At 42.0% G+C, this 16253-nt stretch overlaps 1 protein-coding gene across 6 annotated transcripts in view; it reads right to left on the bottom strand.

Moving 5' to 3' along the window:
• glud1b (glutamate dehydrogenase 1b) overlaps positions 1-16253 on the bottom strand; it is an 81153-nt gene that overhangs the window by 64324 nt on the left and 576 nt on the right. For all 6 annotated transcript variants that reach the window (XR_007448202.1, XR_007448201.1, XM_049564108.1 and 3 more), the window contains exons 2-6: positions 10939-11019; positions 9016-9071; positions 8152-8215; positions 5213-5307; positions 214-393 (exon numbers count right to left, since the gene is read on the bottom strand). Coding sequence is in view for 4 of the 6 variants with exons in the window: in XM_049564108.1 (XP_049420065.1) it covers positions 214-393; positions 5213-5307; positions 8152-8215; positions 9016-9071; positions 10939-11019 (476 nt within the window). In the remaining 2 variants the exon portion in view is untranslated. The remainder of the gene's footprint in view (positions 1-213; positions 394-5212; positions 5308-8151; positions 8216-9015; positions 9072-10938; positions 11020-16253) is intronic.

Here is a 16253-nt window from a genome sequence, read left to right as displayed (position 1 = left end):
TATAACCCTCTGTTTTTTAATTATTGATTTTTACAGATATGCTATGTACCAAAAGAAGTAAGAAATAAATCGTGTAGAAATCAAAGATTTTGATTCATCAATAATCGTTTTATAGTCTAATTGTAGCCCTCTGAATTGGAATCAAATTGTGCCTAGAGATTCCCACCCTTACGTCTATTATGTGTCCACTACAATCTGACCATGTGTGTGTACCTGGACAATGAAGGTCTTGTCCTGGAAGCCGGGCGTCAGGCCCAGCATGCTCATGTAGGACGCCTCATTGATGAAGTTCTCGATGCCATGGAAAACTCCGCGACCAGTGGCTGAGATACGTCCGTGGATTCCTCCCTGGCTGATGGGCTTCCCTGTCACACATGCATGGGCGTTGATGTCCTGCACACACACACACACACACACACACATCAGATCAGATCAGGCAACACACCTCACAGACAGGAGAAGATTATGTTCACTGTGTTTTGGTAAAGATGCCCACAGGAGATTTCTGAAGCCTCACTTCTGGTTTGCCAGTCTAGCAATGCAATAAGAGAGCAAGCAGCAACCACCATAGCTGAGTGTGACTGGCTGAGAAAACAAACACTGGGCAGAACATACTATTCTTAAAGCCTTAAAGGGATAGTTTTGATTTTTTGAAGTGGTTATATGGGGTGTTTATCCATAGTACACAACAGATGTCTGTCAGCACGCTCCCAGTTTGGAGATGCAGGTTGGAGTCTGACATGTAAGCTACGCAATGTACAGCTGATGGCGAAGGTCAGCGATGAAACATATTTTAGCCAGCTAAAAGAAATCACTCAGTTTAAGTGAATGCTGTAGAGTATTTTCACTGCTTCCTCTTTCCATCAGGGAGGCCCATTTCAACAAGGAAGCTTTAATGGCCTCAGTTCTCCATTTGTGCTTTTGCCTAAGCCACCAGACTCCATGAACAAAAACAGTCATTTTAGCTCGCTGAACACTGGTCTACCGCTGCTTCGATCACTTAAATAGTTTCATTTCCCACTGTAAGTGAACCGCACCAGGGTTCACTTGCAAGTGAACCAAGACCCCCAGTTTTCAAGCGGACCAGGGTTCGCTCGTTTGGTCCGCACCAGAGTTCAAATAAGCGTTCACACCACTCCAAATGAACCGAACTATCCATGGAAGTGGACCAGGGTTCATTTAAAGCGGACCAAATAGCGCCAGTGGGAATACGTCCTAAGGCAGGCAAAGTAACTAGTAGAGGCGGAGGTAGACCAGCAACTCCTGCGTTCACCAATATTAATTCACTGGTTTTCCTCAACGGTGACTGGCTTTGAAGAGAGCGACAGCTTCAATATCCCTCTAGGAAATCACTGTCTGATATTAAGGTAAAGCAGTAAATTAAATATAATTTTCACTTAAACTGATACTGATCTTTTTTTTTCTTTTTTTTTTTTTTTACTTTTTTAGGTGGCTAATATATGTTTGTTGCTGACCCCTCCACAGCAGTAGTTTTGTTTAGCTTCCATGTCGGACTCCAGCCCAATTTGGAGTCCCCAGTTTCGTGCCAACTGACATCGACTGTGTGTAAAATATAAGTGCCCAACACACCCCCCCTTCAAAAAGAATCTGAACTATCCCTTTAACGTTTCCAATGAGCCTCAAAATTGCAACCACAATGCCCACTGGAAGCTGTAAAAACCAGCACTTACATCAACAGTTACTGCAGGAAAAAAAAGAAGATATATATCAATACAAAATCTGCAACTTTTTTCGAGGTAATTCAGTACAGTCCGAGATTTCTGGGAGCCACTGTCTGTGGCCATTAGTGGTCTGCATCTTTCCTTTCTGCATCAGCTTAGCTTTCGGCCGTGGTGTTAACTGCTTGACATAGACACTGTTAGAGGCTGTGCACTGCCACAGTACAAAGAAGTGCTGCAGCTGACTTAACGCGAGTACTCACTACCCATAATCCCCTGCCCTAAGATACCCAGAGCAGGAATGTGTCACCCACTCCAAAGCCCTGAAAGGGGTATCTGGAACAGAGAGCACATGACTAAGTAAGGTGAGAGGAGAGTGGAAAAGGAAATAGAGGATCATGGGAAAAAGAGATGAGACGTAATAACACATGAAATTGTTACTTACTGTTTTCACTAGAATAATTAAGGTGTATCCACCACAATGGATTACAATGTTTGCAGTCATTAACATTTTAATCACAGAGGTATACAGAGAGCTTAGTGTCCATCAATCCTACATGGATCACAGCGGGCCTGTCACGATGACTACTTTTGTTGGATGAAATATTGTTGCAGAAATAGTTGCGATGAATGATACTGTCATATGAGACCAGTTTATGCCACGGATAAAATGATAATATATTAGCATAATAATGCAGGTACACCTATTCAAAGAGCAATGCCCTTTTCATTCTTAAGAAAATTCAGACATTGCAATGTGAGAAAAATATTTAACATATTTTAAAAAGTAATAAACAACTGTGAACATACACATATATATATAGAATTATAGTACCTTTATAGGAGTAGTGCAGAATGACTCAGTTTGAGATGTTTGGCTGACAAAACCAAAACCAAGTGATGCCTCTTGCAACTAATAGAGAAGCTTAGCGCAGCTCCATGAACACTGCAATTACCTCCATAATAGACACTTGTGCTGCAGACAGCTTCCAGAGATGGACAGCCTGAGAGCTGGGGGGTTTGATGGTGGATTTACAGAGTAGAGGATGAAGTAGTCGGAGGATAAAGCTACAAACAGTGAACGTTCTTGGCTTGTTGCCGGGGATTTGTGTGTTAACAACTATCAGGACTGTGCGTCCACCACTCCAAAAGTGCAGCTGCAGGCTATCAGTACGCTACACTAACTGGGTTTCCATCCAAATGTATCGCAAATTTAAACGAATGTTGCGCAAAAGAAAATGCGAATTTATGTATGTTTCCATTCATTATTGTTTTGCGAGTATTGAGAGAAAACAGGTCAAGCAGTAGGTGGTGCTTCTCGTGAAAAATAAAAATAGAAATGCAAAAGAACACCCGTAGAAGAAGAGGGTGCTGTGAGATGACGTCATTGAGAGCGTCTCATGTCCACAACTGATGTAAACAATTACCGGCACATCCATGACTACGACGAGATGTAGAGATTCCTTAGGAACTTCTTGGCTATTGTGAGAGTTCTCGTCACACTCATATCAGCATTGTCAGCCTAGCCTACATAATGCCGTGATGTCTGTGTTGATATACCAGGCAGCGCACATGATGCAGCGGTATTCAACATGTCCAGTCTATTCAGGTAAGTTGTGAAATACACTCACCTGACACTGGAGTAATTACCTCTCTCTAAGTTCACACAGATGTGTGTGTGAAGTAGAAGTAGTAGCCGGTAGCCTACGTCATCATTTATTCGCTAAATCTGTTTCCATTGCCAAAAGTCGCATTTCCTATTATCGATACGCTGACTTTTCCACCCCCTCCAAGTGTAAAAACCTTTTTGCGATATTTTGGTCTTTTTCGAATTTCTGGCGTTTCCATTCAAGTTTTTTTTTCGCAATTGTTGAAAATGCAAATAAAAATAGGTGGATGGAAACCCGACTACTGTGTCACCTTTGAAGTTTTATTTTATTTTTCTTATGACTCGTGCAAGTAGGCGAGGGTAAGAAATTGGAGAAAAAAACAAAAACAAAAAAAAAACCAGGAGAAACCGCTGCTATTTATTCTGACGTCCTTATGTAGACAAACATGGATGTAAACACGAGGACAATATTGAGGTCAGTAAAAAGACAGAGGTCATGTCCATGTATCGTACGACAAGTGGATAACGTGATTATCGTGACAGGCCAGATACCTCACACCAGATTCTACTCTAGTCTACTGACACCCGCTTTCTTGGTTGCCTGAATAGTTAAAGGGATAGTGCAACCAAAAATGAAAATTCAGCCATTATCTACTCACCCATTTCACCCAGTCCTCACATCCCTTGCGGAGATCCAAGGGGAGAGTGGGTAGCAGCACAACTCCACCTAATGCAGGCTGGGCACCCCAGATTCAAACGTGCAAAAAACACATAACTGAAACCACAAAATATCTCCATACTGCTCATCCGTAGTGATCCAAGTGTCCTGAAGCCAGTGTACTGAGAGGCAGTTAGAGCTACAGGCTACAATGAGGCTAAAAACAGTTCAAATGACGTTTTTCCAAACAACTTTTTATGTCTGGGATTCAGGACACTTGGATCACTATGGACGAGCAGTATGGAGATATTTTGTGGTTTCAATTACGTGTTTTTTGGATGTTTGAATCTGAGGCGCCCAGCCTGCATTAGGTAGAGTTGTGCTGCTACCCCCTCTCCCCTTGGATCTCTGCAAGGGATGTGAGGACTCTAAAACTTCACCTGAGCCTCCCTCGGCATATTGGTGAGAAGATAATGGCTGAATTTTCATTTTTGGGTGCACTATCCTTTTAACAAGCCTCATCTTAGATTATATGTAATATCATGAGCAAACACACTAAGAATCTTCTATTTAATGTGCAATTTGTCAATAAAATATCAGAGTCAACACAGGAAAAACCACAAAAATATGGATACGGTTACACAAAAACACCTTGTCACTAATATCACTACACAGTAACTTACAGTATTCGCCAAATAACTTTATGTCCATCGACTAATCCTTAGAGCTCTTATAATGTCTCAGCTCTAGTCCTGTGTAGAATCAGTCAGGTTCTCTTAACACGGCAGCTGGCTTTTCCCAACTCCTGAATCCATCATTACATTTTTCCTTGACTTCAAGACAGTTAAAATCAAGGTGAAGTATTTTAAAAACTACAATTCCTGATGATTCAGATCAAACCTAAAGCATATATGAACACATGCTTAAACTCACAGGAGGGTAAATATTTTCCATCTTTAGTCAAACACGCCCTGTTTGACAGGTTTTGATATGAGAATGATTAACTGATAACATAAACACATACACACACACACACACACACACACACACACACACACACACACACACACACAGAGGCCTCAGTTTGTGAAGCTGTTTTCAAGAGGGGAGGAATGTCTCAGTGGTCGACTGTGAAGGGAGAGGCAGGAAACCACTTCTCATGCTTTTCATGTGACTCATTCCTCGCTTTTAATATGGCCTATTTTAAAATTCTTACCAATAAGCTGCCAAATCATACAGACTGGTTGTGTATGCCTGAGAACTCACAGTGTGTGCAATGGTGTTGGCGTATGTGTCAGCGATCCACGACATTTCCCTCTCTCCCGTGCTCATGTCCGGGGCCGGGACATCAATGCCGGGTCCTGGGTGAAGGAAGACAGGCAGTAGAGGGAGAGTTAATCAAGCATGCAATTCACAGTGCAGAAATACACACGAGGACGCACTTCACACACTGGAAAGTTAACACTCTCACAAAACATGCTTCGGTCCTCTTGATAACGAGGTCCTAAAAGTTTGAATGAATGCTATATCGCTTGCATATTTGGGCTATAGAAGAAATGTGAGAGCCAGGCTTTGTGTCCTTGTGTCAGTGACAAAACAGACAACAGACATAACAGAAGTGTGCGCACAGAGAGGTGGGCAATGGGAGAGACAGAGAAAAGGTTGACCTTCGCAAGAGGGGCAGTCTGACACGGGCAGAACAGGGCTGTTTAAATATTCACTACTGAAGGCGCTTCAATAAAACCTCACCAAAATAAATGCAAGCATCTAACAGACAGCGTCATATCTGTCTTTGCCATGTTTGAACTGGATACATTATAAACACTGACATGCATCGAGGTAGGGGTGAAAAACAAACTGGCTGTATAGGGGCTGTTAACCTGCTGAACCACTGCATATGTTAAGATGTGGCCCTGCTCTAAAGTTAACACTAGAACTAGAACAGCCCTCCTCCTTGATCAATGTATCGATTCAGCGATCAATGATCCAATATAATCAGTGCAAAGTGGAAACAGTCCGTACGTTTACACGCCTCTAATCAGTCAAGTCAGTCTTCTCGTCTTGTCTGAGTATACATGCAGAAGAGAAAATCGAATTTCTGACTAAGTACATCTGGCTCCGCCTCCATAGGCGGCACTGTGTCCTTTTTAATATAGTGCGTATTGAACTAGTTCCAGTTGACCCGAAGAGGAAGCTATCGACGAATGAAGATGGCATAGATGGATGTTGCTATGGCTCTGTATGTTTCGTACATGCTTTACGACTTACGCCTCTCGGTCGCCATGGTGTTTGTTCGTTTTTCCGGGAGTTACTGCGCTGCTGAACTGCTGCTACATCATCTCCTTCTTCTTTCGGGTGAAAAACTGCGAAAGAAAAAGTGGTGCATGCGCAAAACGCCGAGTCCGAGTCCAGTCAGACTAAGTGGATACATGCAGCCATAGTTCGATTTTCAATCGAATTATCCAGGTGTGTTAGTCGAGTGTGCTAGTCCAATTTCAGTCGTACTAAGCGGTTTACATGCATTTAAAAGTCCAGTTTCAGTCAGACTAAGCCAATAATTCGATTTTCTCAAGCTGCATGTAAACGTCCGCACTGATCCATATCATAATCTATAGGATACGCCTACATTTTGAAATTCTCCTTGAACAGCGGGAGGTAGATAACAGCAAGTAGCTGAGAAAAAAGACGATGAGGATAACGTTACTTACTCTGGAATAAATCAGCAGTGTGGAAATATTTCAGATTTTGGAGAAAATACAGGTCAACAGAGAAAGCACATGCCAAATGTAAACAGTGTCATTTTGAGATAAAGCAATCAGAAGTTTGCCTTCACAGCTTTGAGCCAGATGACCCTGAAGTTTTAGGAAGAAAATAATCATTTTGGTTAAGTGAAAAGATTTATTTCAAAGAAGGCTGAGTTATCCCATGTGCTGTTTTAATGTGTGTCAGTGGAATCAATTTAAAGTTAACTTTACTGCACAATTATTTACAATTATCTACGTGTTGTTTATATCCTTTATCACCAAATGAAAAATAGAAAGGTTTGGCAGCTTCTTCTGTAACACACTGTGTTAACTGGGCACATAATATCATCTCGTGTCCATCACAGGCCCCTGAATTGAATCGAATCGAAATTCTATTGTGGCAGACTTCATGACATCGGCCGATATCGTATCACGATCCAAAGATATTTAGATATTTAGACCCCAACCAACCAGCCAACCAACAGATGATCATGACAACCAGGAAGCAAATGTGTCTCCTTTCATTTTGCTTCGTATTGCAAATTCTCAGCCCTAATGACTAAATACATATTTCAAGGTTTGTTGCTGAGTTTATTTTTTAATGTAGGTAAAGAATGAAGTCAGATGCGGAAAGACAGGGATATCATGTACTGATGTTGATGTCATTCTCTTCTGCAAATTCTTATTTTATACTTTTGCGCTATGTCTGGTGAAACTCTTGTGGTTTTATTTCTCATATCAATGGTACCTTTGGCAACAGGAACAATCCCTTTTTGTTCTGGTTACATGTTCAACACACAGTTACTTGAGACCAAAATGTAGCTTAGACTGGTTGTTAGTCGTTACAGACATGGACAGTGCAACAGGTACCAGAGCTCCGCAAAGACATTTTAGAAAATGCTGGGTTAACATTAGTTAAATATTTCTTAAAAAAATAAATCAGTATTTGCTAAACTGAAGGCAAATTACTTTCAAAACGAACCAGCGCTGGCGGTTAGCCACCAAGAATAGCCACTGGTACTAACCACAGACAGTCTATGGGACTAACTAGCTTACTGCTACTTCTGCTATCTCACATAATCATTTCTACGGTAGCGCCCTCAGGAATAAGGTGGATACTGATTTTAAATTGAACTTTTAGCTCAATCTCCTGCTTCTCTTTCACCATTGTTAACCGTCTCCCTTTTCAGTTGACACAGGCACACCCTGAGCGACCCCAACCTGAATAAACAGCTCTAGATGACAGGAAATGTTTACTCCTCTGGGTGTACACGTTCACCTCTCACCACCACATTTCTAACTGAGTCAAGTAACGACAAGAACACTGTCACACACCAAATGCCAGGCAGTGCGACAAATGAGTACTTCCAAGTTACAAGTAACTTTTGAAATGTCTAAGTTACGTCTTATTACAGTTATTCATTTAAAAAATACTGTTTAAAGTCGCACACAAAAACTCACCAATAAAACCCTTTTTGGCCAGTTCAATAGTGAATCTCCTGGTAATCTTCTCCAGCTCATTATCCTGCAACAGACAGACACAGTGAAGAGTTTAAAAAGATATGTTGTTGCTTGGTTACAGTATAATGAGTCATTCAAGGAAGGTATTAAACAAAGACCGGCTACAAAAAAGAAAGAAAGACACAGTGTATTTCTAACAGCAATCCAAACAGTGTCTTGTCCATATAAAGCAACAGTTTCCATTAGATGGATGCTTTCGGCGTTTTGACAAAACTGTGAGGTTTTCATATAGAGGTGTGCTTCCAGTTAACTCTGAGGCAACAGCCGGTGACCTTCATGCCTGTTCTTTCACAGTATCCATCAACAGACAGACTAAAATCCATATCCATAATCCAATAAAATGCAAGGCAGGTCAGGAAGGCACCGTTAGTTAATTGAAGAAAATGTAATGCACACATCTGGTCATGTGCTTACACTGCAGTACCTGCAGCCTTTAAACTAAAATTCAAATCTACAGAAAGACACAAATACACATTTAATTATCTGCTTCAATGGCTGAATGTCTCTCTCTTTTCCCATCTCTATTGCTCTCTTTAATCATTCTGTTTTCTCGTTAATCAAAAAGTACAAAATGAAAGGATAAGACCCGGCAGCTCGGCCTTTTGCATTCCAGTGTGATTGAATCATCATCTGTGTTTGTTCGGATGTGGGAAAGAGAAGGAGAAACACAGGAAAAATGATATTGCTCCAATGACTACAAGCTTATCCTGGGCTTTGTTGCCTTCCTATGCGTATTACAGCACAGTTAAGCATGTCCGTGTATCTCTGCGAGTGGGGGAGAAGGATTGACATTAGAAGTCTTACAGAGTAATTCTTGGTGTTGATCTTGACTCCAGCTTTGGCTCCACCAAATGGCACATCTGGAGGAGAATAATGCAGCTTAAAAAACATTCACACTCATGACATTAACATGCGCATGTAGATTCACATTTCTTAATGTGTATCAGTAGAAAAAAAAGCTAAACAAAAGCTGGATAACTATTTTCTGGCACTCGCAAATGTAGTCGAAAGCAGTGCAATGACAGCTTTCAAGGTGGATAAATGACAAGAACTAGGTGAGACAGACAGTATTGCCTAAAGTACCTAAAACTGCAGTTCCTTGAATGGCCACTTGAGGCTGCCTCCAAGAGAGAGTCAATCCCCATAGACCCCCATGTAGCAATGCCCTACTTCACAGCAGAAATAAACATGTTTACAGCCTGGTACAAAAAGTATTTTGGTCTCTATAGCTAATTTTAACATTCATGACAACTGTACAAAGGGTGAATTTTTTTATATGACTCACTCATTTACATTTAATAAAGGCTAAAAGTAACACTACAGTCTGTAAGTCAGCTCCACCCTCTCTTCCAAACATAGTCACTCCCGGCTCCAATAAACAGAGATCGCTAAAAGGTCATGTTTAAGGCCCTGATCACACAGAGAGCATTTTTGTAATCGTTTTAATGAGAATGAAGCGTTTTGCTCACGTTTTTTGTGTTGCGATGCGCCTCGCGTTTCTGCGCTCTATGCACTGCCATTTTTAACGGAACTCTCTGAACTCCTGGAGTTGAAAAAACTTCAACTCAGAGCGGAAAAACGCCTGATGTCTTCTTTTTTTCCCTCATCTTTTTTCCCCATTGGCCAATCAGATGATTTGGTCACGACAACAAGTTTACAGCTGGTAAACAATGGAGGAGAAACTGATAGACAGCAGGTTGTCAAACTGCCCCTGAGTCATCCTAAAATATGCCTGGAAACAGCCATCATGGAGGAGAAGCTCCTGGACCAACTGGTGGTACTCCCCAAGATCCACCCTCTTTTTTAGGGTCTCATGTACCCACACAGATCTCTGTTTCCCTGTGCCCAACAAACTATTTACTGACAGCCTCTCACCCTCAACCAGAGCTACAGCAAGTACCCTCTGCCTCAACATTTTAGGAGCTAGATACTGATTACTGTGGGGGGAAAAAACGGTAGATTGATTAAATGGGAAGGTTAGTGTAAGAAGGTGATGGTGTGGTTGCCTGGTAACAATAAAAAGGTGCAGAAAGGGTTTTTTTTTGTTTTTTTTACTAGTGGCATTCAATTTTTAAAAAAACGAAGTGCGGTGCGCCTTGCATTTTGCAACCTTCAAAACGCTTTCTGTGTGATCAGGGCCTAAGGTTTCAAAACAGGATTCCACCGGCCAAAGGGTGATGTCACAGTAGCTACGTCCATTACTTCATACAAGCAGTTTGAAAACTTAGAGGAGACTTTTGAAACAATGACACAGGCACCCTGGTTCACTTCCCAACAAGGTGCTGTGGACACAGCTAGTTCAAAATCTCTTTTGTGATTTCATCCTTCTTGTGTACATAATGTGACTCCTTTCCCATTGCCATGGCTTCCTTTGGCGATAGATAATGCTCCTAGAACCGCTCTACCCCAATCTGTTTTCTGCCACCTTGACCGCCATGCTTGTGTTACATTCAGTGACAGTTCCACCTTGTCATCAGTTAAGCTAAGAAATCTCCGGTCTTACGTTTTGCTATCTCTGTATTATTTTTCTGCAACTAAGCAACCAGTTGCATGGTCATGTGATGTTTTCAGGTGTGTTAATATGGACAGAGATGAATTCTGAAATGGTGCTAAAATGCTTGTGTGTACCAAGAACATTTTAAACATATTGGTGGGGATGTGGCCTTAATATGATGTAGAGATCAGGGAAAACGCACAAGGGGTTTTGTGGAAGACTTTAATACTTACCAACAACGGCGCACTTGTAGGTCATCAGAGAGGCCAGGGCTTTGACCTCATCCACAGACACATCTGTACTGTAACGGATACCTGAAGGAAACACACACACATACAGGGAGCAGTTCACAACATGGTCAACATACACAGAAAAACTGGAAACAAGCAAAATGGACCAAAAGTTGTTTAAACTGTTTTTTTGCTACGACGTCTATCAAAATGAATGTGTACTAAAATTTCATTTAATGCTAGTTTATAAGTTCAAGTGCCTTGTATATTGATTAAGTGTTCAGACTGCAACATGGGGAAATCATTAGCCTACGCTGACACCATCTCCACTACATGTGCAGCTCAACAACAGAAAAAGGGAAATGATTACCCGAGACAGAGCACCGGAATCAGACTGGACTGAACCAGTTATTACAGTAGGTGCTTCTCAAAGTCAAGGAAGGACCCTTAAACGGTTGCATTTCAAGGATGCTACATCATCGAGTCACACCTAAGGAGTGTTCCAATGTCTAGGATCCTTCGAAGGACCAAGTCTTGTGTTGAAAGAATTTTCAAGGATGCCTTTGTGTACCCACAATGCTCTTGAAGCACCCACAATCCTATACCTATGATGCAATGGTCCTGTCCCCTGATTTGGGAACAAAGAAAATATGCTTTTAAACTTTCAGTTATTTTACCACAGCAGACCAACCAAATCGGTTTCTGACTGTTGAGGTATGAAATGGGCAATCAAGTTTAATCTTCACACATATAAGATCTACTGGGCTTAACTGAAAAAATTGTTCTGACTTTTGTAAGTGTATTTATGTATCCGCTATTACATCTGGAACCTGCCGTCTACAACGGGCTTGAGACGCGCCCTCGTTGGAGGACTTGGCTCAGATTCCGGAGTTACTGTCTTATTTCTTATCTTGAAGTCTCCTTAAGGAATCTAATGATGGCTGATTTGGCCATGCGACCTCATGCCTTTGCTGACGTCGACCCCTCCAACCCTGGACCTTCCGCAGAACAAATTTTTCAGTTAAGCCCAGTAGATCTTATATGAGTGAAGATTAAACAACTTGACTGCCCATTTCCTACCTCAACAATCAGAAACTGATTTGGTTGGTCTGCTGTGGTAAAACAACTGAAAGTTTAAAAGCATATTTTCCTTGTTCCCAAATCAGGGGACAGGACCATTGCATCATGGGTATAGGATTGTGGGTGCTTTAAAAGCATTGTGGGTACACAAAGCCATCCTTGAAAATTCTTTCAACAAAAGACTTGGTCCTTAGAAAAACTGAAGGATCCTAGACATCGGAACACTCCTTAGGTGTGACTCGATGACGTAGCATCCTTGAAATACAACTGTTGCAACCACTACACGGTAAATATCCCCTTTGTACTTGCTGAATTTGTTGTCACACCATAAATGCCAGTTCAGATCCAGCAATTAAAGATACTTTGTGAGGTCGGCTAACTGAAGCCATCATTGTATAGATTTAGTTTGTTAGCTGGCTAGTTGTTGCCACCTTCAAAAATAACATTCATGTTTGAAATGGAAATATCAAGTGGCATTTTCATCTGTTAAGTTGGCCATATCGCGTTCATTTCTTCCACTGTTTTTGAAATCGTAACGTTAAATCTGAAGGCAAGACACTTTCAGTGATGCACACCCACACATTTCCTAGACTGTTCCATTATGATGTGTGTCCACCAAAGCGTTCTCTCCTGCGGCCAGCATATTTATTAAATTCTTTTAAAATAGGGGCCACATATTTACGTTATGCTAAAAACGCCAGCTGCATGTTTGACGCTTAATTCTGGTGGCAAAGTTTAAATATGTTTAACTCCCAGCTTGGTATTTTCAGAAGAGCACCCACGGAGAAAAGAAAAAAAACTTTGGCTGACACAGCCTTATGTGTTTTCCAGTTGCTAGGGAAGAGTCTTGCCCAGTCCCTGTAAGAACCCAAATGGGAAAAATCCATCCTCCCATGGAAGCACGAAGCATTTGAGAGGCACCAAGTATGTTCTCCACAACCACATGAGCAGGTCAGAGATCACTGATTGTGCCTGGGAGTCATGGTAGCAGCGGGTGGAAACCACGAGAACCAATCCCAGCCCTTCTTTCTGACCCCCACCCCCCGAGATATAGTCATTCCTTCCTGTTGACTGGGGTTTACTACAGTTGCTACGGTAACATGTGTGAGTCATCCTGTGTGCAGCATTACATGAAAAGCATTAACCCAGACTGCCCAAGTACCACTACTCCATCTTATTGGCATGGGGTGTGTGTATGTGTGTGTGTGAGAGAGAGAGATTGTCACGCAGTACCAAATATAGCTCATCCAGAGTTAGCTTACACAGAGAGACCCAAGGGCAAACAGCACAAAGAGGAGACGACCGACTGCTTTTAGGGGCAAAGGCGCTGTGTGTGTCATATTAAAAGTGCTCAGCTGGAAGCAAAATCACAGGAAATGAAAGCCCACCCACTATGATGTCATCTTCAAGTGCCACTTTTGTGCCCGTCAGAGGAAAATGTCAAACCTCCTACAACAAAGCTTCATGTTTACGAGTGCTGCGGTGGTTCACTCCTTTCATCTTTACTTCCGTTCATAAGAAGATCAGCTGAGGTCCCTCAGGCCAACACAAGACAATCTGGAGCTCACTGATCAAATCAAAAGGGGAAAAAAAAGCCTGGCTACCCGCCCATCCCCTGTCCAACCATTGATTTATCCACCCAACCAAGAGCTCCATACAGCAACCAGATCAAAAACATATCTGTAAACACATTCCTCTCAAAGCGAGGACACATTTTTTAGAAACAAACTAAGCCCACGCTGAAATGTAGAGTTCCTGCAGCAGTCAGTACAGTTTAATTTCAACAGTAACACCCGCAGGCCCGACATGGCCGAGTCTTCTGCTTCAAAGCCTCTAGGGTCTAAAGCAAGCTGCCAAATATCTAGAAATTAAAATTTCTGGTGTGTTTGGTTTAAGTTACTGGTTCAAGCAGTGCATTTGTGCCTTGTGATATTTTTCCTTCCTTCCTTTATTATGTCTTCTTACTGATTAACTTGTTTTGTCTTGAAGGCACACATGATCGTTTATTTGACTTAGAAAAGTGTGGCATTTTAATTAGGCACACATTTGCTAATGCTATTAGAAGCTGAACTGATAGTGACATTTCATTTCTTTTTTTCCATAGGTGCAAAAAGCTGTACTTATGGTTTCCATTTTACAAAAGTGACATGAAATATCCCACACATTTGTTCCGCTTCTGCACAGAAAGGAGAAGGATGTTTACAATTTAGCAGACTAAACAAAACTCAAGTGACTTGTACTGTTTAAAACTAGGACAACTTTCCACAGACTGTCTTCAAAGGGTGCGCAAACAACCATGCGCACACACCACATGATATTCCCGAGTTAAGACGCTCATGCAGTAGTCAGAGAGCAGTGTGGTCAAAGCCCAGCAGCTGTCGCTCTGTGTGGCTCCGAGAAAGGGGGTGCATGAGCAACACATGCACACACAAAAACAGCCTTTGCACTTTGCAGTTTGATCTGACCACGGTCAAGGGTCTATGCATTATATCAATGATTAAACCCACTGAAAAATAACTGCTCTTGCTCCTGTCCTGCCCCTATTATCATGGAGTCTGACAAAAAGGACCAATCAGACTTGTTTAATGGGCCACTACAATAAATAGAGTGGCAATTTTGCCCACTTGTTTTGCACAATTAAATAGAAAAATGAATGAGATGACACTTGCTGTGATTTTTGACTATTGGTTAACTGTGCCTTGGATCTAGATCAGGCAGCATGAGTGGGGAAGATATTTAGTAATACTGCATAGGACTGTATTGATTTTACACATATGGCCTCTCTAAATGATCTCTCATTGGTTGGGCAGCCTGGAGATTCATAAAACGGTGCACTGATCCATTACTATAAAGTGGTTTGAGTGAGTTATCTGTGTTAGATGTTTTGCCTGTGTGCCATAAATGAGGCACTCAGACAGTTTACTAATCCATTTTTTGAAAAAAATAATTTCAGTGCCCACACGTCTTCAGTGGACACATGCCTCCCCAGAATAGGTCTGCATTTCCGACTTCAAGCAGGTACAATGGAAGGGTGTCACAGTGTTAATGGAAAGCTAGTGTCCGTACCACACCATTCAAACATGCCCTTTGCCTGGATCGCATGTCTCTTTCAGCTGAGAATGACGCCTTTCCATAGCACCCTCCCCCACCTGTCACACCACTGACAAATAGGAGTGTGTAGAAACACTACCACCCCCTCCCCGGCTCTTACACCTCCTGGTTTCCTATGTATCATATGCACATGGATGAAGTTTGTCTTTCTGGCAGAAATATTTTCATTTGAACCAAAACCACATTTTTCCTTTACCTTTACCAAGAAACTCCTTTCTGACAGAAAACCTTGAGGGAAAATGTCTCCCAAGAGAACAACATATCCCTCTTTTCACCATTACCCAGAGTGCACTGCAGCAGTAGCCCATAATGCCTCTGTTTGGAACCTTGAACTTTGAACTAAAGAGCATATGTCACTGTCATATCATATACCATACGCCACCTAATGTTGCACATAAAGCTTTTTTCAACAGGGAATTTCAGTGTGTCCCAACTGCAGGAGGGCCACCCTGTGTATATTTGCTGTTTACTTTGTCCATGTGTATGAACCACCTGACAGTGCTGGAGCAAAGGTCTTTATCATCAACCATGTGTTTCTTGCAGCACATGTGGAGATGGCCAAAGCCTGACATGCTCAGTGACACACCTGATGCCCTCAAGGCAGCCTTCTCCATCACATCACACATCTGTCACACCAATCAAAATAACAGTACGCCGCACCAGTGATGACAAGTAACTATCTAATGCACCCAGCCAGCTTTGAACCAGATTAAACCACTGGACATTGGGAAAGCAGCATGTGGTGCATGGAAAACAAGAGTAACAAAGTGTGGGGACTGCTTCATTTTGACGGCTAGCTTGCTGCTAGCCTGCAAGCTAAGAAAGTACAGTAGCATTATACCTTGAGGTGGGCAGGAAGGTCACTGTAAACTGCATAAAAAGTCTCACACGAGCTGTGCGCAGCTGTTGACTACAGGAAATAAACCGAAGACATAACGCTGAGCTGCCATTACCGACCAAAACACGGATGTGGTTAAGTGCATGGTTGGCTACAGTGAGGCTGTGTGTAACTTAACGGTTAACAATAACGTTAGCAGCTGTTGACATCAGCTGCCTGATGTGTTGTGCTTATAACTAGCTAACTGATGCTAAGTAGCTGGCTAAGCTAGCTGCCATAGGGGCCACTC

This window comes from Epinephelus fuscoguttatus, linkage group LG20, assembly GCF_011397635.1.
Source record: "Epinephelus fuscoguttatus linkage group LG20, E.fuscoguttatus.final_Chr_v1".
Classification (NCBI taxonomy): domain Eukaryota; kingdom Metazoa; phylum Chordata; class Actinopteri; order Perciformes; family Serranidae; genus Epinephelus; species Epinephelus fuscoguttatus.
The sequence above is the reverse complement of the archived record's forward strand: the minus strand, read 5'-3'. Positions and strand labels throughout refer to the sequence as shown.